This window comes from Melanerpes formicivorus, unplaced genomic scaffold (genome assembly GCF_026170545.1).
Source record: "Melanerpes formicivorus ecotype bairdi unplaced genomic scaffold, bMelFor1.0.p_v2 SCAF_3, whole genome shotgun sequence".
In the NCBI taxonomy this organism is placed as follows: domain Eukaryota; kingdom Metazoa; phylum Chordata; class Aves; order Piciformes; family Picidae; genus Melanerpes; species Melanerpes formicivorus.
Window position 1 is genome coordinate 26,062,443 of NW_027142355.1, and position 22,888 is coordinate 26,085,330.

General features: G+C 45.5%; 1 protein-coding gene across 1 annotated transcript in view; it reads left to right on the forward strand.

Annotated features, from left to right (window-relative positions):
- The window catches only part of EXOC4 (exocyst complex component 4), a 517,764-nt gene extending 495,510 nt beyond the window's left edge, over window positions 1-22,254 (forward strand). Inside the window, exon 18 of the mRNA XM_068169085.1 lies at window positions 20,890-22,254. Coding sequence (XP_068025186.1) covers window positions 20,890-21,127 — 238 coding nt within the window. The 3' untranslated portion in view covers window positions 21,128-22,254. The remainder of the gene's footprint in view (window positions 1-20,889) is intronic.
- The last annotated feature ends 634 nt before the right edge of the window (window positions 22,255-22,888 follow it).

The following is a 22,888-nucleotide window of genomic DNA, read 5'->3' on the forward strand; positions in this document are numbered from 1 at the left end:
TGATCAATGGGTCAGCCTGTTGAGGATGTAACAAAAAATGTCCAATTATGTCTTCTAGTCCTTAAAGGGTCAAATAACACCATGGAGCTACTTCTGGGTTTTGTCTCTGTCATCTGGCATTGGACTTCCTTGATTGATTCTGTTCAAACAAGGTCAAAATTTAGCCCTAGACTCCAGATGGAGCCTGAGCAAACATCCAGAGTCATCCCACGGGAGCAGATAGCCTTGTGAGTGCATGTGATTGTGAACTCCACATCTCAGCTCTCACATAACCTTCTTGGAGTTGCTATTTGATCAAGAAATTGCTTTTTGTTCCCATGCTTAAAGGTGAGATGAGCTTGTGTGCTGAAGGTGTGGTAGCTTGCTGGGAGCTTCTGCTTAAATGCACAGCAAACAGAGCTGTTAGAGGAAGGACAGTTTATAAGAAGAAAAGTTGTCATGACACAAGGAAAATGCCAAGGGGAAACATCACTGTGTGAAGAACAACCATTCCAGAAGCACTGAATCACAGAGTTGGACCTCTGGAGATCTAGCACAACCTCCCTATGTCAGGGTCACCCAGAGCAGGTTGCCCAGGATCACAATGTCTAGGCAGGTTTTGAAAGTCTTCAGAGAAAGACTCCACAACCTCTCTGGGCAGTCTGGTCCAGTGCTCCAGCACCTCCATATGGAAAGAATTTTTCCTCATGTTCAGATGGAACCTCCTGTGTTCCTGTTTGTGCCCATTGCCTCTTGTCCTGTCACTGGGCACCACTCAGAAGAATCTGGCCCCATCTTCTTGACCCATGCCTTTTAGCTCTTGCTGAGCATTGATCAGATCCCCTCTCAGGCTGCTCTTTCTCCAGCCTAGATAGCCCCAGGCCTCTCAGCCTTTCCTCCTCACAGAGACATGTTTTTCCAACTCCCTCAGCAGCCTCTACTGGACTCTCTGTCTTTCTCTTGAGCTTCGGAGCCCAGAACTGGACCCAGTACTCCAGGTATGACCTCACTAGGGCAGAGTAGATGTGGAAGAGAACCTCCTTCAACCTGTTGGCTACATTCTTCTTCATGCACCCCAGGATGCAGCCCATTGACCTTCTTGGTCACAAGGACACATTGCTGGCTCATGGTACATTTGTTCACCAGCACTCCACGTTCCTTCTCTGCAGAGTTGCTTTCCAGCAGGTCACCCCTCACCTGTACTGGTACAAGAGGTTATCCCTCCCTAGGCTTACAGTTGCACTTCTTGAATTCCATGATGTTCCCCTCGGCCTAACTCTCCGGTTTGTCCAGTCTCACTGAATGGCAGCACAGCCTCATGGTGTGTTACTCACTCCCAGTTTGGTATCATCCCCAGCATTTGTCTGCAGCTGAAATAAAGGTAAACACTGGATTGTGAGCCTGAAGTGCATCTCCATAGCCTAACTCTAGCCTGAAGATGGAAGCAATTAGACAAATGTCCTGCCTCTTTCACAGCAGGCTGCACCTTTCTAGCAGAAGCTCCTCAGATAGAAAGACAGCATGCAGGTCTTTAAGTAGCAGATTGCATTTCCCTGTCAGTCAGACCTCATTAGGAACCTTCAGTGCATCAGACCTGGTGACCTGCAAGGAAATGCCAGATACTGGTGCTGTGGGATAGATGTTTAGGAGTCCCAGCTGGTCACTTTTCTGTGCACTGATGTCACCTCTTGTGCAGAATTTCCTCTCTGAGTTAGATGAAGCCTGAGCATTTCAACCTGCTGAAGCTGTGGCATCTGGGAATCAGGAATAGTTCACTCTGAAGGTGAAGGAGCAGGCAGGTAAGGTATAAAATAAGAACACTGAGGTAATGGAGGGTCTCTAGAAAAGGGAAATGAAGCTGGGGAAGGGTCTGGAGAACAAGTCATGTACGGAGCAGCTGAAGGAACTGCGGCTGTTTAGTCTGGAGAAAAGGAGGTTGAGGGGAGACCTTCTCACCCTTTACAGATCCCTGAAAGGAGGTTGGAGTGAGGTGGAGGGATTGGTCTCTTCTCCCTAGTAACAAGTGATAGGACAAGAAGAAATGGCCTCAAGGTGCACCATGGGAGGTTTAGGTTGGATATTAGAAGAAAACTCTTCCCTGGAAGGGTTCTCAAACACTGGGACAGGCTCCCCAGTGGGGTAGTTGAATCTCCATCCCTGGTGGTGTTTAAAAGCTGCAGAGATGTGGTGCTGAGGGACATGGTTTAGCCCCAGACTTGGTACAGTTAGGTAATGGCTGAACTCGATGATCATAAAGGTCTTTTCCTACCAAAGCCATTCTACAATTCTATAATACCACTTCCAGGACAGGAGGGTGAGGATATGGCCAGTTCTAGGGAGGGTGCTTTCAAGATCCTTTCTCAGTTCATAACATCATAAGGTACTTCAACTTTGTGCTTCATACATGACTTAAAGGAGCCAGAAAACTGGCAAGCTCTGCTGTACAGTTTCTGGACTATACCTGCCCTGGTCCCAACTGTTGAGACATCCTCTGCCCTAGTGCTCTGTCATGACACTTGTCTCTTCTAAACAAAACCATTCCATGATTCTGTGACTTGACCCTACTGGTCCTCTCAGTTGTGCTATTTCTGTCCTTTGGTCATTTTCCTTTTTGTCTCCTACAGTTCAGCAGCTGCTGGCCACAGACTATGGCTACCCCGCTGCTCCTGGCCTTGACTGTAGAGAGTGCTGAAACACTGGCCCAGGTTGCCCAGAGAGGTGGTAGATCCCTGGAAACATTCCAGGTCAGATTGTCTGGGGCTCTGAGTGACCTGATCTAGTTGCAGATGTCTCTGCAGTCCCCAATGCAGGAGGATTGGATTAGGTGACCTTTAAAGGTCCCTTCCAGCCCAAACCATTCTGTGAATCTATAGTAAAAGGTGTGGTCTATCTAAGCTGGATTTTGGATACCATGGTATAATTGTCATAATTACCCTCTGACTTCCATCCTCAAATGAGCTGAAAATGCTGCTCCAAAAGGGAGGCTTTGATTTTTTTGCAGCTAAATCAGTAAAACAAAATGAGTAAACTGAGAGAGAATTCTTCAGCTGCAGAAGGCAACTGGCTCCAGGGCATGAAAGCAGAGACTCTGAAAGGGGAATGCAGATCAGGCAATTCCTGCCTGTCCAAGGTAGATCCTCTGGTGAGGCTGACATTAGCAATTCTGACTCAAATGCAGGAAACATGGAGTTAAGGAGGTGAATAATTGATGGAGCACAAGTATTACCATATCTGACAGATGGAGACTGTCTGAGAACATTTTGCAGAGTGACATCTGCACCGTGCCTGATTGGCGTCCCTGAACTTTCGCACATCAGATGTAGAATATCAACACACAAACTCTGATGTAGCAATTAAATCTGGCCCATAATGAACCTGGGCGTCATAGCCAAGAGAAATCCATGTGCTCAGGTAGAGACCAAAACCCTCACTTCTTCTATTTTAGGAAGCTATTAAAATAATTGCACCCAGACTACTGCACACAGAATCACAGAATCGTTTCAGCTGGAAACTTTAAGATCATGGAGTCCAACCGTCAGCTCCCAAGTCTGGTGCTACACCATGTCTCTCAGCACCACATCTCTTTTCAACACCTCCAGGGATGGGGATTCAACCACCTCTCTGTGGAACCTGTTCCAGTGTTAGAGAATCCTGTCAGTGAAGAAGTTCTAATGTCCAACCTAGCCCACTCCCTTTTGCAACCTGAGGCCACTTCCTCTTGTCCTATCACTTATTACTTGGGAGAAGAGACCAACCCCCACCTGGCTGCAGCCTCTTTTCAGGGAGTTGTAGAGAGCAAGAAGGTCTCCCCTCAGCTTCCTTTGGTCCAGACTGAACAGCCCCAGTTCTCTCAGCCACTCCTTACCAGACCTGTTCTCCAGACCCTCCATCAGCTTCCTTGCCCTTCCTTGGACCCACTCCAGCACTTCAATGTCCTTCTTGGAGTGGGAGCTGCAAAACTATACCCAGAATTTGAGGTGTGGCCTCAGCAGTGCCCTGTACAGAGGGACAATCCCTGCCTTAATCCTGCTGGTCACACTTTTGCTGATCCAGGCCAGGATGCTCTTGGCCAGCTGGGCACACACTGGCTCATCTTCAGCTGGGTATTGATCAACATCTCCAGGTCCTTCTCTACCAGGCATTTTCCAGCCACTTTTTCCCAAGCCTGGTGTATGCATGGTGTTGTTGTGGCCCAAGTGTAGGACCCGGCATTTGGCCTTGTTAAACCTCATGTCATGAGGCTCAGCTTGTCATTCCAGATGGGTCAGATCCCTCTACAGAGACTTCTTGCACGTAAATATATGCAGCTGATGTCATCCTATACAGATATGTATCACCTTCAGGAAATGTTCTGCACTGCGTCATCTCTTCCTGGGGCTTCATGGAAGGCTGTAAGGCTCGCCTTGTTCCTCACAATTTGTACACCAGGTTTGAGGTCAAATACTAGAGAAAACAGATTAAATTCAGATCACACCTCACATCACCTAAGTGCATTAACATCCTGCTGAAGTCGGTCTCTCAAGCACACAGAGAAGTCAGATGCGTATTCCACATTGGCATGTGTGCAAAACACAAAGAGGAGGAGGAAAGAGGTGCACATAATAGCTTTTTCCCTTTTGTTTTTTGCTTTCATGAAGAACAGCTTGTATAATGAAGAAGCAATATGCAAAATAGGCCTTTTTTTTTAATAAGATGCAGTGCCTGCCCATTCCAGGTTGTTTTCTTAAGCCCACTGCAACTTGGTAAATTATTGTAATTCTTGGCCATCTGCTAACTGTTTAGTGTACTGTGTGATGTTAATTCTTCCTTCTCTTCTAGCATGGAAATGCACAGATCCTGAGAATGAGCAGCAAAATGGGCTTTTGGCTGCAGAGTCACCTGCTCTGGCAGAGGGGTTGGACTTGAAGATCTCCAGAGGTCCCTTCCAACCCCTAACATCCTGTGATCCTGTAATCCCAGTGTGGCAGGGGTTGGAAGGGACCTCTGGAGATCATAAGATCCAACCTCACTGCTAAAGCAGGTTGCACAGGATCACATCCAGGCAGGTCTCCAGAAGGAGATAGCACAGTCTCTCTGGGCAGCCCGGTCCAGTGCTGTAGCATCCTCCCAGCAAAGAATTTTCTCCTCATGTTCAGAAGGAACCTCTTGGGTTCCAGTTTGTGTCCATTGTCCTTGTCCTGTGGCTGGGCAACACTGAAAAGAGTCTGGCCCCATCCTCTTGACCCCTGCCTTTTGGACACTTATCATCATTGAGAAGATCCCTTCTCAGGCTGCTCTTCTCTAGACCCAGGTTCTCTCAGCCTTTCCTCCTCAGAGAGATGCTCCAGTCACCTTATAATTTTTAGAGCCTCCCCTGAATTCTCCACTGGTTTCCTGAACTGGGGAGCCCAAAACTGGACAGTCTGCAGGATCTTGCACTTAGCCTTGTTTAATCTCCTTGGATTCACACGGGCTCCAGGTTGCTCTGGATGATGATAAGCCAGTAGGTAGTGTTTGAACCTACTGGTTTGGATAGGTCTGTGTGCTGCGTTGGGCAAGCAGGAGTCTGTAGGTCAATTCAATCTCAGTGGTTTCTAGGCTGGAGGAAAATAATAATGCTCTATGGTGCTACCAGGAGAAGAAACAATAGTGCCATGGGGCAAGTTGCCCTGAGCAACCTGACCTAGTAGTAGATGCCCCTGCTCACTGCAGAGGGGTTGGGCAAGATGATCTTTGAGGGTCCCTTCCAACCTGATGCAGTCTGTGATTCGATTTGTGGTAACAAACCAAATTTCCTGTCTTTATGTCCATAGAAAATCTCAGTTCCCTAATCTCTAAAACCACTGCAGCATTCAAACCAAATGAACAAGGGTAGCCAGAAGAAATCATCAACTGGGGTTTTCAAGAACTTTGGGTTCTTTACCTGATTCCAGCAAGTAGTTCAAACCTCCTTTGAAGCAGTAAGGCCTGACCACAATACAGGCAGACTCTGACCTGGTAATTTCCTTCTATAGTTCACGTGTTGCAGCTTGTTGTGCCTGTTAGCAAGCAAAGACCATCAGCTCTGTCCTTCACCCATTGGTAGCTACCCAACATTCCTGATTTTTTTGGGTGGCAGTGTTGATCTGCTTGAGAATAGGAAGGCTCTGCAAAGAGATCAGAATGGGCTGGATCAATGGGCCAAGTGCAGTTGGATAAAGTTTAACAAGGCCAAGTGCTGGGTCCTGCACATGGGTCACAACAAATCCAGGCAATGCTGCAGGCTTGGGGCAGAGTGGGTGGACACTTACCAGCAGAAAAGGACCTGGGGGTGTTGGTTGGCAGCCAGCTGAACATGACCCAGCAGTGTGCTGAGGTGGCTAAGAAGGCCACCAGCACCTTGTCCTGGATCAGCAATAGTGTGGCTGACAGGAGTAGGGAAGTGATCATGCCCATATACTGGGCACTGGTGAGAGCACCTTGCATACTGGGCTGTGTTCTGGGCCCCTCAGTTTAGGAAAGATGTTCTCTAGACCCTTCACCAGCTTTGTTGCCCTTCTCTGGACATGTTCCATCATCTCAACAAGTCTTATGAGGAGTGGCTGAAGAAATTGGCATTGTTTAGTTTGGAGGAGGCTGAGGGGAGACCTCATTGCTCTCTATGGCTCTCTTAAAGGAGGCTGTATTGAGGTGGGGGTCTGTCTCTTCTCCTCAGTATCAGAGGAAATGGCCTCAAATTGTGCCAGGGGTGGTTTAGGTTGGATATTAGGAAAAATTTCTTTCCTGAAAGAGTAGTCAGGCGTTGGAACAGGCTGCCCAGGGAGGTGGTGGAGTCACCATCCCTGGAGGTGTTCAAGAAACACGCGGACGTTCCACTTTGGGATGTGGTTTTATGGCCATGGTGGTTTTACGTTGAAGGCTGGACTCTGATCTTAAAGGTCTCTTCCAACCAAAACAACTCTGTGATTCTAAAACCCAGCAAATGTGCACCACTGAGCACCTCCCTGATCACAACATCATTTCTTTTTGTAGCCAGTTCCAAGCCACTTGATCCTAAGTGCAGGGGATTTTTCACCACAGTGATTGCTGTTCCCGAGGGGGAGCTAAAATTGTGGTGGGTTTTTTCTCCTTCTTTTTTTTTTTTGCTGACTGGAGCAATCTTTGCAGCACTTTCCATCGAACTGCTGACTCTCTCTTCTCTCAGGCTACATTCGTTTTTCACATTCCCTCTCATTTATGCATGAGGCGAGGGGAAAAAAAATGCTTAATATTCTTTATGAACCAGCATATGGTATTGATAATTTTCTCTCTCTCTCTTTTTTTTTTTACTATATGTAGTAAAATGCAAATATGTGTGTCTTATTTGCAAATGCTGGCATGAATAACTGATATTTAAGCAGGCCAGATTAGCATTTTTACTGATCTATTAAAGATTTTTTTTCTCCTTACCAATCGTTTGCACACTCAAAATCAATTTTAATACAACATGCAAATTGAATTTATTTCTTACATATATATATATATATAAAAAATTGCATTTATCTGCTCAAACCATTAAATTTACTATTTAATATGTACTTTCCAGCTCATTTGGTTAGAATTTCTATGCTCTTTATCTGTATAAATTTAATTAGCCTTGATATCATCAGTATATTATAGAGCTAATTAAAGATTTAGATAAGTGCTGAGGGTGCTTATTTAATACCCTACAAAGTTCCATTTGGAGAGTGAGAAAATTTCCATCTTTCATTATATCAGCCAAGATGGAGCTACAAGGAGTGTCTCAGACATTGTTTTTTGGAGAATTATTTAATGGGGTTTAATGGATTTATCCTTCCTTTGAAAAGCCTTGTAATTACCCTGTATCGCTGATGAGCACCAGGGTGGCTGCATTTGTTCAGGGAGTGGTTCTCCCATGCTTTGGTAGATGTGTTCTCCTCCTTGATGCACAGAGATCCCCGTCACATGCTCCCAGCAGGGCAGTGTTGGCCAAGCCATGAGTGACAAAAGCATGGGAAGAAGGCAAAAGGAATCACAGAGTCATCGAATCATGGAGTCATAGAATCACAGAATTGTAGAATCATAGAGTCAGAGTCATCAAGTCATGGTGTCATAGAATTGCAGAATGATAGAATCATAGAGTCAGAGTCATTGAATTATGGAATCATAGAATCACAGAATGATAGAGTCATGGAGTCATAGAATCACAGAATGATAGAATCATAGAGTCAGAGTCATCAAGTCATGGAGTCATAGAATCACAGAATGATAGAATCATAGAGTCAGAGTCATCGAATCATGGAGTCATAGAATCACAGAATGGTAGAATCACAGAATCATAGAATCAGTCATCGAATCATGGAGACGTAGAATCATAGTCATAATCACAGAGTCTAGAGTCACACAGTCATGTAATCATAGAGTCATAAAAGTCCTATAATCATGGAGTCACAGACTCGTGGAATCACAAAGTCATAGAATCATGGAATCATAGAGTCATAGAATCATTTAGGTCGGAAAAGACCTTTCAGATCATTGACTCCAAGCATTACCCCCATTCTACCAAAGCCACCACTAAACTCTATCCCCAAGCTACACAGCTTTTAAACACCTCTAGGGACGGTGACTCAACCACCTCCCTGGGCAGCCTGTTCCAGTGCCTGACAGCCCTCTCAATGAAAAAAAAATCCTAATGTCCAATCTAAACCTCCTCTGGTGCAGCTTGAGGCTATTATCTTTTGTTCTATCACTATTTACTTGGGAGGATATCCACCTCACCACAACCTCCCTTTAGGGAGGTTTGGGTTGGAAAGGACCTTTAAAGGTCATCTAGTCCAACCTCCCTTCAGTCAGTAGGGACATCTTTAACTAGATCAGGTTGCTCAGAGTCTAGCCTGACCTGGAATGGTTCCAAGAAAGGGACATCATGTCCTTGCACCCACACAGCCAAAGTAGATCAGTTAAATCGGGTGCTGGAAGGGCTTTGTTTCTCCCATCTTTAGCCATTCTGACATCAGGAGGAAGTTGGAACTAGATGATCTCCAAGGTCCCTTCTGACTCAAGCCATTCTATGGTATCAGGATAAAAAAGAGGAGAGAGGAAAGGATAAATCTTTTGGAAGAGCAGTTATGTTTTGCACATACCTTACCTTTTCCTTTGCTAAGTAGCTCTGTGTTTTACAGGTGATTTATCATCTGTGCTTTACAAAAAGGTTTGCAATGGAGAGCAAATGAAGTGTTTCAGTGACACAGAGCTTCACCCAAAGTGCTGGCTGAGGATTTTCTTCCAAAAATAGCCACTAAAACAAACCTGTTTAATCTGTACAGAAGCCAACACATGGGTGAGTTCATGGGTAGTGTTTCATGCACTGCCTGTGTGGTTTAAGTTTTAAAAAGGAAAGTAATTTGGTGCTCTAATTTGGTTGTCTTTAATTAGAAGGCTGTACTTAAAGCCTTTGAAAGCAATACAACCCTTTCTTGCCTGGCTCTCTACTCTGGTTAGAGTTCTGTGTGCTGCAGCCCCAATAGACCAATCAAGGTCTAAAGGCTTACCATCACTGATATCATTTTCTGTCCTGGACAAATTACATAACTTTTTGTCTCAGTCCTTCCAACTGTAAAAAATTCACCCCAATACTGTCCTTGCATCACATCCTCTGACTATTTATTAAGGGTTGTGATCTGCAGAGGTACCACAGGAGTGTGAAGCACCATTATACTGTAAATTCGCTTTTATTTCTCCCTCTTGTGGTTTGTTTTCTCTTGCAAACCATTTCACACCTTGGGTGTTTGCAAATTTTAGCTTTCTAAAGTGACCATTTAAGGTCATCTGGTCCAAACTGCTTCCTGTCAACAGGGACATCTTCATATAATCAAAGAATGGTTTGGGTTGGAAGGCACCTTAACGATGCTCTGAACAACATCATCTGCAATGTTTGCAGGGATGGGGCCTCTACCACATCTCTGGGCAGACTGGACCAGTGTGTCACCACATTGTGTTAAAAATTTCTTTCTCATACCTACTCTGAATCAACTCTCTTACTATGCTCTCAACATTGTCCTCCTGCACAGCTCAGAGCTGTCCATGCCTGCTGCCCCAAACTGGGCCACTTATTGCATTGTGGGATGATGAGGCATCTGCCTTTGGTCTTCCAAGAGGCAATGAAAGAGGTAGGCACCTAGAGAAGAAGTAGGTCATAGCAACGTGCAGTCATTTTTGGCCTAATTTTAGGGTCCTGTCCATGGAGCCAAATAAGTACTTCTTGACCACAAGTTTCAGTATTCAGTATTCCTAAGGTTGGAAGAGACCTCAAAGATCATAGAGTCCAACCTGTCACCACAGACCGCATGACTAGAGTAGGGAAGACACTACTGCCCACTGCAGGCTTCAACTCATGACCTTCCCATTAAGGGTCTGATGCACTACCAACCTGAGCCATCCTGTTTCTCTCAGTCCAGGCAGACATGGAGGTGTCTGTTTCTTGGCATGGTTTGTAAGAGCTGAGGTTGACTAGCACAGCAAAAACATCTCTGCTGTGGACATCTGAAGCCACATGAATTCTCCTAAAGCACGTTGGCTTCTTCAGGGGGCAAAGAATGGTCATTATTACTGTTGTCCCCAAGTTGCCACAGGTTAATTAAAAACCAGGAACATAGAATGTTCTCCATAGAAACATAGAATGGTTTGAGTTGGAAGGGAACCTTAAAAATCGTCTAGTTCCAACACACCTGCCGTAAGTAGGGACACCTTTCACTAGACCAGGTTGCTCAAAGCCTTGTCCAATAAGGCTTTGAACAGTTATGGGGCATCTGCAACTTCTCTGGGCAACCTGTTCCAGTGCTTCACCACCCTCATAGTGAAGAGTTTCTTCCTAATATCCTATCTAAATCAATCACTTTCAGTTTAAAACTGTTATTCCTCATCCTATCATTTAAGAAACCTCAATAAGTTATGATTACAATAGAACTTCCCCTGTGGAATAGTGTCCTGAGGATATTGATATTCTCTGGCATGTTTTAGGGCTGTAACTGCACAAAGGACACAGTTTAATATGAGAAGTGCTTAGACAGTGGATGTATGATGTAGCAGATACCATCCATCACTAGTTTCTCTTTGTTATCATAAACTCCCAGGATGGCAGAAGAAGCAGCACCTGTACCTGCAGACTCTTGCATTAAAATGCTGATCACTGACTCCTGTGTGCAAACATCACTGCAGTCTTCATGAGGTGTAGAAATTACAGTAATTGCTGGCTTACGTGCTTTCTTTGTGTGCTTGCTGTTTTGAGTTTTCAGAACTTGCTCTGCAAAACCCTACATGCTAGAGCTCATCTCTCCTGCTCCACCTCCAGGGTCCTGCAACCGTCAACTCCATCCTGACCTTTTTACTATCTGAAATGTCTCATGCTCCCTAGACAAAAAAGCCACATTGCCTTCTTGTCTTGGTCAAGTAGTCCTGGAGATCCAGGCTCATGAAGGACCTGGAGCACATGATCTATGAGGAGCATCTGAGGAAGTTGGGGTTGTTCAGTCTGGAGAGTAGGCTGAAGGGAGACCTCATCACTTTCTACAACTCCCTGAAGGGAAGTTGTTGTGAGGAGGGGACCAGCCTTTTCTCCTTGGTGTCAAGAAAGAGGCCTAGAGGAAATGATTTCAAGCTGCACCAAGCTGTTTCAGGATGGTTATTAGGAAATATTTCTTCACTGAGAGGGTTCTCAGACATTGGAATGGTCTGCCCAGGGCAGTGGTGGGGTCACCATGCCTGGGGGGATTCCAGCAGCATGTGCATCTGGCGCTTAGGGACATGCATTAGTGTTGATCCTTCAGTGCTGGATCGAGGGTTGGAATGGATGATCTTTGAAGTCTTTTCCAACCAGATATATTCTGTGATTTCTTCTTCATTGCATGAACTAAAGTTACCCCATATCTTACTGTACATCCTGTTTTTCCAGTGACTCATCTTCACACTATTCACTGTGTTTAAATGTAATGGTTCCATCAAGATCTGCACATATCAAAATCGAGTGACTTTGTAACTGCAGCTTTGCTCTTTTTCCTCATCACTCACATGCTTGTTGCGACTCATGGCTTTTCATGCAACCGTGGAGCACCTTGGGTTGGAAGGGATCTTTGAAGGTCATCTAGTCCAACCCCCTGCAGCCAGCAGAAATATCTTTGACTAGATCAGGTTGCTCAGAGCTCCATCCAACCTTACCTGGAATGTTTCCAGGAATGGTGCTGAGACTCTGGAATAGATTGCCCAAACAGGTTGTGGACATCTCCTCCCTGAAGGTGTTCAAGGCCAGGTTGGATGAGGCCTTGAGCAGCCCATGGTGGGGAGGTTGGAGTAGATGATCTCCGAGGTCCCATCCAACCTGAGCCATTCTGTGATTTACCCCACATCCTTAGAGCTGCTTTCCTTTCCAGCCCCTCCCAAACCTTGGCTGACTGAAGAAGGTTGAATATAACTGGTGGGAATGGTTCACAGGTGAAAGAAAAACCAAACCCAATTGTTATGGTGAAATCAAAACCAAAGAAATCAAGTGACACACAAACTCTCCTGTCATTTTTTAAATAGCCATTTTGAAACAAAACATCAGATTCTATTGCAAACAATGGACCCATTTGGCCAGGATGCATTTTGGGGGTGTGTATATATATATAAATATATATATATATATATATATATATATATATATGTATGTATACACACACACACCCCCCTATATTAAAAGATGGTCTCTTGAACTCTGTTCTTGGAGAAAGAGAAGAAAGAAATAAGAGGATTTCTCATTTAGGAAAAAAAAATCTGTGGAAAGGCAATCAGGATGAGACAAGCTCCTCTGAGGGCTATTAATACCTTTCTCCATTTAAATGCTAATGTTCACCTCTAACCCAAGGCCTGCACACAAAAAATTTTTTTCAGAAGATGGCCAGGTGAATTCAAAATTAAATTCTGATTTCCCCAAGAATGACTTGATCTCTTCTTAAGAGAAGGACCTTTGGATGAACAGAGTGATGTTTCAAGAATAAAGGATCTTACTTTAATTACTCCTTCATTATATAGCTGGGTGCCGACTCTGTAGGAGTGCAGACAGACACAGGCAAGAACTTGGATGTGGGAGTCAGCCAAAGGGAACAAAACATGTATCTATATTTTATATAGATACTTATCTCCCTCTTTTTGAGGGGTTAAGGAGTCACTTTTATAGCACCCCAAATATCTTGGGTACTCTAATAAGTAAAAAAAGTTAAAGTATGAAGTACTTACAGACTAATCCCAGACAAAAAATAAAAGAGAGGAGAATTCAGACTAGATATAATGAAGGTCTCTCTCTCTCCAGGGAGACCTTCTTGTGGCCTTTCGGTATTTAAAAGGGCTGGTAAGAAAGCTGGACAGAGACTTTTGAGCAGGGCCTGTTGTGACAGGACAAGGGATGATGGTTTGAAACTAAAAGAGGGAAGACATACTAATATCTAGTTTATGGAGGACATTAGACTAGATCTAAATTAAACTAGATCTATGGAAGAAGCTCTTCACTGTGAGGGTGGTGAGGCAGTGAAACAGGTTGCCCAGTCTGGGGACGACGGAGATTGGAATCGATATGGCTGATCAATATGATCTAGTATTGTTCCTTTATTGCTTCATCATTGTTCCGTTATAAAGCAAGCATAGTGCAAGCAGACAGTGGAGCTGACAGGCTAGTAAGGAGTGCGCAGAAGAAGTGCGTATTAAGAAAAACTTTACAACTTATATAAGCTCGGGGGGCATTGCTGGCATGGCTTCATTGGCCACTCACGAGTGACCACACACTGTACTACTGTGGATTATTGGTTAACATGCAGGATTGTTGATATACGTGTGTGTCCTGTCATTCCAAGATAACTCTCTATGTTTATGGCTACCAGTGCCCTGCTTTGGTTACACAGTGCGGGCACAGCACTGTTCTGCTGTACTGCTAGCCACTTCCGCACTCATGCTGGGCACGGCCTACCACCATGTCAGGCTCTAGGCCTACACTGCCAGATTGCTCACACTGCCTGTCACAACCATTACCACAGCCCAGAGAGATGATAGATGCCCCATTCCTGGAAACATTCCAGGTAAGGTTGGATGGAGCTCTGAGCAACCTGATCTAGTCAAAGATATTTCTGCTGGCTGCAGGGGGTTGGACTAGATGACCTTCAAAGATCCCTTCCAACCCAAGGTGCTCCACGGTTGCATGAAAAGCCATGAGTCGCAACAAGCATGTGAGTGATGAGGAAAAAGAGCAAAGCTGCAGTTACAAAGTCACTCGATTTTGATATGTGCAGATCTTGATGGAACCATTACATTTAAACACAGTGAATAGTGTGAAGATGAGTCACTGGAAAAACAGGATGTACAGTAAGATATGGGGTAACTTTAGTTCATGCAATGAAGAAGAAATCACAGAATATATCTGGTTGGAAAAGACTTCAAAGATCATCCATTCCAACCCTCGATCCAGCACTGAAGGATCAACACTAATGCATGTCCCTAAGCGCCAGATGCACATGCTGCTGGAATCCCCCCAGGCATGGTGACCCCACCACTGCCCTGGGCAGACCATTCCAATGTCTGAGAACCCTCTCAGTGAAGAAATATTTCCTAATAACCATCCTGAAACAGCTTGGTGCAGCTTGAAATCATTTCCTCTAGGCCTCTTTCTTGACACCAAGGAGAAAAGGCTGGTCCCCTCCTCACAACAACTTCCCTTCAGGGAGTTGTAGAAAGTGATGAGGTCTCCCTTCAGCCTACTCTCCAGACTGAACAACCCCAACTTCCTCAGATGCTCCTCATAGATCATGTGCTCCAGGTCCTTCATGAGCCTGGATCTCCAGGACTACTTGACCAAGACAAGAAGGCAATGTGGCTTTTTTGTCTAGGGAGCATGAGACATTTCAGATAGTAAAAAGGTCAGGATGGAGTTGACGGTTGCAGGACCCTGGAGGTGGAGCAGGAGAGATGAGCTCTAGCATGTAGGGTTTTGCAGAGCAAGTTCTGAAAACTCAAAACAGCAAGCACACAAAGAAAGCACGTAAGCCAGCAATTACTGTAATTTCTACACCTCATGAAGACTGCAGTGATGTTTGCACACAGGAGTCAGTGATCAGCATTTTAATGCAAGAGTCTGCAGGTACAGGTGCTGCTTCTTCTGCCATCCTGGGAGTTTATGATAACAAAGAGAAACTAGTGATGGATGGTATCTGCTACATCATACATCCACTGTCTAAGCACTTCTCATATTAAACTGTGTCCTTTGTGCAGTTACAGCCCTAAAACATGCCAGAGAATATCAATATCCTCAGGACACTATTCCACAGGGGAAGTTCTATTGTAATCATAACTTATTGAGGTTTCTTAAATGATAGGATGAGGAATAACAGTTTTAAACTGAAAGTGATTGATTTAGATAGGATATTAGGAAGAAACTCTTCACTATGAGGGTGGTGAAGCACTGGAACAGGTTGCCCAGAGAAGTTGCAGATGCCCCATAACTGTTCAAAGCCTTATTGGACAAGGCTTTGAGCAACCTGGTCTAGTGAAAGGTGTCCCTACTTACGGCAGGTGTGTTGGAACTAGACGATTTTTAAGGTTCCCTTCCAACTCAAACCATTCTATGTTTCTATGGAGAACATTCTATGTTCCTGGTTTTTAATTAACCTGTGGCAACTTGGGGACAACAGTAATAATGACCATTCTTTGCCCCCTGAAGAAGCCAACGTGCTTTAGGAGAATTCATGTGGCTTCAGATGTCCACAGCAGAGATGTTTTTGCTGTGCTAGTCAACCTCAGCTCTTACAAACCATGCCAAGAAACAGACACCTCCATGTCTGCCTGGACTGAGAGAAACAGGATGGCTCAGGTTGGTAGTGCATCAGACCCTTAATGGGAAGGTCATGAGTTGAAGCCTGCAGTGGGCAGTAGTGTCTTCCCTACTCTAGTCATGCGGTCTGTGGTGACAGGTTGGACTCTATGATCTTTGAGGTCTCTTCCAACCTTAGGAATACTGAATACTGAAACTTGTGGTCAAGAAGTACTTATTTGGCTCCATGGACAGGACCCTAAAATTAGGCCAAAAATGACTGCACGTTGCAGACTGTTCAGCCTGGAGAAGAGAAGGCTCCAGGGAGACCCTAGAGCTGCCTTCTAGTAACTGAAGCGGGCTACAAGGGGGTGTAGTGATGGGATGAGAGTGAATGGGTTGAAGCCCAAGGAGGGTAGATTTAGACTGGATATTGGGAAGAAATCCTTTCCAGTAAGGGTGGTGAGACACTGGAACAGGTTGCCAGGGAGGTTGTGGATGCCCCCAGGTTAGATGAGGCTGTGAGCAGCCTGGTGTAGCAGCAGGTATCCCTGCCCATGGCAGGTGTGTTGGAACTAGATGATCTTCAAGGTCCCTTCCAACCCAAACCTATGATCTGTGTAGGTAAATCATCTTAGGTGTGCTCAGATGGAAGCCACCTGAAGGCTTGGGAAGCTGATTGAGCTCTTTGGTTAGGCTTGCTAATCTACTTTTATTATTTATTAACCTATTTGTCAGATGATAGAATCAGCTTCTGATTAATATTCATTCTTCTCCCTGGTTTTAAATCTCAGCTTTAAGAAAACAAAGCCACTCAACAGAGATCTCCCTCACCCATCATCCATTTATTTCCCCCATCCCTTACTAACTTGATTTCCTCAACCCCTTCTTGATAATCAAAAGAGCATTTATAATGGCAGGGACAAATATACTTCTGAAAGGAAAATGAAGAGCCTAAATAAAAAATCACAGAACAAGAGGCTCTTCCCTGTCTACTCTTTCATATTTCATTATTTGATAGCATCAGAAGATGAGTCCATCAGAGCTGCTTGGGCAAAGGCAAACAGGAGTATGTCTGATCAATATTTATTAATACTTTCAAAGACAAGGGGAGGCAAAGTTGAGCAGACTTCGTAATGGAGTGAATAATTACTCATGCAAATAGGGTTTGGCCAGAGGCAACGCCACGCCAAAGCGGCAGGTTTTTAATTGCACCCAATTAAAAATGCAGACCTTTCCCTCACTCCTGTCTCGTTTGCTCTCTTCTTTATTTGGTTGGAAATTTTTAATTAAAAAATAATCTGATCCAAAAAAAAAAAAAAGAGTGACAGATGAATCCTGTGTTTATTAGGTGCAGAATTCAGAATTCTTCAGTCAGCCAAGGTTTGGGAGGGGCTGGAAAGGAAAGCAGCTCTAAGGATGTGGGGTAAATCACAGAATGGCTCAGGTTGGATGGGACCTCGGAGATCATCTACTCCAACCTCCCCACCATGGGCTGCTCAAGGCCTCATCCAACCTGGCCTTGAACACCTTCAGGGAGGAGATGTCCACAACCTGTTTGGGCAATCTATTCCAGAGTCTCAGCACCCTTGTACTGAAGAACTTCTTCCTAAGATCCAGTGTAAACCTACTCTCCTTCAGCTTAATACCATCCCCCTTCAACCTATTGCTAGACATCCTAAGGAAAAGTCCCTTTGAAAGTGAGGCAAAACTTCTTTGATGTGAGGGTACTGAACCAGGCTGCCCACAGAGATTGGAGTCTCCTTCACTGGAGAGATTCTAAACCTGGCTGGTTGTGATCCTCTGCAACTTGCTCAGGGTGACCCTGATTTAACAGGATAATTGGCTCTCCAGAGGTGCCTTCCAGCCCCCACTATGCTGGAATTCTGTGATTCTTTTGGCCACACAACCCGAATCCTGATGGTCCTTGTTGTCCGAATTGATGATTTTGGAGTCTTCTTCCTCCAGTCACAAGGCTTTCCTCCCACTTAAGCTCAACTGGCCTGTGGCAGCAGTTGTGTTGGCACAAACTTTCAACCACAGGAGCTTGTTCTCAAGTCGCAGCAGCAACTGATGTCTTGAAGGAGATGGAGGAGGTAAAAATGCAGAGCTTTGGAGCCCAGTAGCCCAGCCAGGGTGGGAGGTGTTTAAGACCAGGCTGGATGAGGCTGTGGCCAGCCTGATCTAGTGTGGGGTGTCCCTGCCCATGGCAGGGGGGTTGAAACTAGATGATCCTTGACATCCCTTCCAACCCTGACTGATACTATGATCCTATGATACTACCTGAGACAAGCTGGCAATGTAGTTCTAGTATAGCTGTTTCTAGTTATTGCTGCAGTGATTTGCAGTCTGGTGGCATGCTGGATGCTCTCTGCAAAGGCACAGCTAAGCCAGACCTGAGAGCTTGCAAAGTAAAGAACAAGAGAAATTTAATATGCAGCCTCACCATGTTGGCCCTGATTGCTATTTTAATGCATTCAAAGATGAGAGGAAGGGAGGGAGGTGATCTCTTTTCCTGGGGCCCCTGCTCTTAGGCTTTAAATAATTTATTCCATCGAGACCTGAGGATTAGACTGCAGCCTGTCCTGTATCCTCCTGCAAAAGTGTGGAGGAGTCATGCAGGGACCTCCTTCTCAGCTGCTCCAGCCCATTTCTGCCTTCACAGAATCCCACTATGGTGGGGTTTGGAAGGGAACTATAGGGACCAGTTCAACCCCCTAGCTAAAGCTGGTTTGCCCACAGCAGCTTGCATAGGCTGGCTTCCAGGCAACTTTTGGAATCTCTCCAGAGAAGGAGACTCCACAACCTCTCTAGGCAGCCTGTCCTGGCATCCTCACAGCAGACATTTACTTCCCTCAATCTGGTGGCCATGATGCTTTTGACACAGGCCAGGATGCAATTTGCCTTCTGGGCTACAAGTGTCCACTGCTGGCTCACATCCATCTTCTCATCCACCAGTAGCCCCAAGTCCTTTTCGGCAGGCCTGCTCTCAATCTCATCATCCCCCAGCCTGTACTGATCTTGAGGATAGCCTTGACCCAAGTGCGGGTCCTTGCACTTTGCCTTATTGAGCTTCATGAGATTCTCCTCAGCCCAATTCTCAGTCCAGTCCCAGCCCATGTTTTTCTGCAGTGGTTGGATTGACAGCTGTCAGAATTGCCTCACTGCTTCTCTGTCCCACTTCCCCTCCCACTTAGGACTTGCTTAAATTCCCTTCCTTGGAAATCCATACTGTGACTAATGCCACTTTACATGAATTGACACCAGCCTGCACCACAGCCTCTCTGTTAGCCTTCTCTTCAGATTATCTTTTACTTCTTAAAAGGAACACCTTGGCTCTTGGATCAAATTTATTTTTCATTATTTAATATTCTTTTCTCTCAAGCTGTGCATCTCTGTAGCATTGGAGGCCTCTGGAGTTTTGGTCTTGGAGCTCTTCTCGTGCTCAGCATTAGCATCTCTCTGTAAGAGGGCTTTATGAAGGACAAAATCTCCACTTTCCCTACCCCTGTGATTCCTTTCCAGAAGACTCTCGTTCTTGCAGACTGAGTGACTATCAGATAGACATCTGTACATCACCATATAAATACAGATCCATGTCCTGTGGGACAGCAAGTTCACCATGAGCCTGCAATTTGTCCTCGTGGCCAAGAAGGCAAATGGTCTCTTGGGGTGCATTAAGAAAAGTGTGGTAGGTTCTCCTCCAACTTTACTCTGCCCTAATGAGGCAACATCTGGAAGAGTGTGTCCAGTTCTGGGCTCAAGAGAGATAGAGAACTAGTGGAGAGAGTCCAACAGAGGGCTACAAAGATGCTCAGGGGCCTGGAGCATCTCCATGAGGAGGAAAGGCTGAGAGGCCTGAGGCTCTGAGCCTGGAGAAGAGCAGCCTGAGAGGGGATCTCATCAATGCTCAGGAAGAGATAAAGGGTGAGAGCAAAAGGACAAGGGCCAGAAACTTTTCAGTGGTGCCCAGTGAAAGGACAAGGGACAATGGGCACAAACAAGAACCCAGGAGGTTCTACCTAAACCTAAGGAGAAACTTTCTTTCCTGTGAGGGTGCTGGAGCACTGGACCAGACTGCCCAGAGAGGTTGTGGAGTCTCCTTCTCTGGAGATATTCCAAACCTGCCTGGACATTGTGATCCTGTGCAACCTGCTCTGAGTGACTCTGATTTAGCAGGGAGGTTGGAGTGGATGATCTCCAGAGGACCCTTTCAACCCCCACTGTGCTGGGATTTTGTGATATACATCTGTATCAATATGCTGCTTTGTACATGCTGGGTGCCAAACGGTGACATCTCAGCTGACAGTAGCTAAGATGAAAGAGGAGCCCTCAGTTCCTCATGGTCGTGTTGTGGGGAGCAGATTCGTGCATGTATGTGCCCACCTGCCATCTCCTGATGTTCAATGTTTGTTCTCTTTTTGTACAGCATCTAATGCAGCCTTCTCTGCTCATGTCACTGATGTATAAAAGTCATAGTGGATGGTGGATGGTGGTGCAGGACTAGGACAGGGATTGTCCCTCTGTGTTTAGTGCTGCTGAGGCTGCACCTCAAATACTGGATACAGTTTTGGGCCCCTCACACCAAGAAGGACATTGAGGTGCTGGAGTATGTCCAGAGAAGGGTAACAAAGGTGGTGAAGGGTCTGGAGAACAAGTCTTGTGAGGAGCAGCTGAGGTGACTAGGCTTATTTAGCCTAGAGAAAAGGAGGCTGAGGGGAGACCTGGTTCTCTACAGCTCCCTGAAAAGAGGTTGGAGCCAGGTTGGGGGTTGGTCTCTTCTCCCAGGGAAGAAGTAATAAGAAGAAATGGCCTCAAGCTGTGTCAGGGGAGGTTTAGGCTGAACATGAGGAAAAATTTCTTCCCTGAAAGGGTTGTGAAGGCCTGCAGCAGGCTGCCCAGGGCACTGGTGGAGTCCCCATCCCTGGAGGGATTTCAAGGCTCTGTATAGATGTGGTGTTGAGGGCCATGGTTTAGTGGTGATCTGGCAGTGCTGGGTTAATGATTGGACTGGATGATGTTAAAAATCTTTTCAAACCAAAATGATGCTGTTCTGCAGAAATAAAGGTGTGGAGTGCCAGGTATCACTACTCACCAAGTGGTTTTTTTGTTTACTTGCTTTTCAGGCAGTATTATGAGATGCTCTACAACACAGCAGATGAGCTGTTAAACCTCGTGGTGGATCAAGGGGTGAAGTACACAGAGCTGGAATACATCTATGCCCTGAACTTACTTCACCGGAGCCAGACGGGTGTGGGAGACCAAACCACCCAGAACATGAGGCTGCAGCGGTTGAAGGAGATCATTTGTGAGCAAGCTGCTATCAAACAAGCCACCAAGGACAAGAAAATCACCACCGTGTAATCTGCTCCCTTGCTCAGATTCACTGAGCAGCAGGGGCTGTCAGGTTGCAGGTCCAAGCCTCTGCATTTCTGCTGTAATCAAAGGCAAAAGCACGTTATATTCTGGGTGACATTGTATTAGTGAGGAGGGAAATGCCATCAACAATTGGGGTCTGGGGTTGTTCTGAGGGGTTTGATGTGTAATCACATAGTGCATCTTTAACATGGTTTCCCAAGAGTGATCACACCAGGAACAGGCATCCTGGTGAAGATTTGGGTGGCATATTTGGCTTTGCTCTGTTGCTGCTACTTTAACTTGAGATGGAAAGCAAGCTTCTGTGTCTGGTAGGGTGGGAAAAGAGGAGATTTCACCCTCAGTTTAGGTCAGAGTCTTCAGTGGAAGTACAGATCATGCTTAACAGCCAAGCACAGCTGTCACAGTGTGGGGGTTTGATGGTGTTAAAGCTGTTCCAACAGCTTTGCTGCATGGAGTCTGTTTCAGTTCCACCAGTACTATTCTCCATGACAGTTGTAGATGCATTAAGTTTTCTGCTGTTCTGAGATCTGGCTGCTTATTCCTTCAGATAACAATAAGCCCTTTCTCATGGTGGGGAGGTACCATGGGACCATTTGTTTCCACTTCTTCATTATCCTAGAGCCACATGACATCAGTTTCTACAGCACTTTACAGCACTGGATGATGGTGCATGTAGGAGAAAATTGCCAATATCAGGTAATAGCAAAACTTAATCCTCTTTTTTCAGAATATACTTTGAGTTTCCCCAGCTCAAAAGATATTTTGCAGTCACTATTTGATGTACTGGAAGGACACACAAGCTTGTATAGCTCAGCACTGATGATCCCCAAGGGCAGGAGAAGGGCAGATCCTAGCTCTGGAGTCTGAGGCCTGCCTAGGTCACTATTTCTGCCCTGTCTTGACCATGTAAAGTCACCTGGTAATAGGTTCCTTATTTACTGAGGCTGAGCAGTTTACACCATTGCTCCAAACCAAGAGTACACTGCACTTGTGTTTGTCAAATGGTCAGCCCATATGGGTCTTATGTGCTGAGACAGTCTCTCTCTGAGTTGTGTAACTGCTTGTGTCAGTCCCAAACCTGGAAAATTAAAGGATGCTTGAAGACTCCACAAGGGCTCCAGTGCTTTGTCTGTTTTTAAAAACACATTGTCATGGTGTTTACAAGATTCCCTTCTAGGTCTGTGTTCATGTGATGTCCTCCAGGGTTACATCTGTGTGGAAATGATCTTCTGAATCATTCAGTCTAACCATCAGCTACTGCAGGCCAACTAGACAAGAAGCTTCTCAACATCCATGTTAAAAGCAGAATAGTTCTTCATGTTAAAAATCTTCTGGTGAAGAGTCTAGAGAACAAGTCTTGTGAGGAATGGCTGAGGGAACTGGGGTTGTTTAGTCTGGAGAAAAGGAGGCTGAGGGGAGACCTCATTGCTCTCTGCAACTCCTTGAAAGGAGGTTGGAATGAGGTGGGGTTCCATCTCTTCTCCCTAGTAGAGCAAGATGAAATGGCCTGAAATTGTGCCATGGTGGTGTAGGTTGGAAACTAGGGAAAATTTCTTTGCTGCAAGAGTGGTCAGGCATTGGAACAGGCTGCCCAGAGAGGTGGTGGAATCACCATCCCTGGAGGTGCTTCAAAAATGTGCTGCCATGGCACTTCAGGACGTGGTTTTATGGCCATGGTGGTGTTACGTTGACGGTTGGACTTGATGACCTTGGGGGTCTGGTTTCTATTCTCATTTTATTCATGAG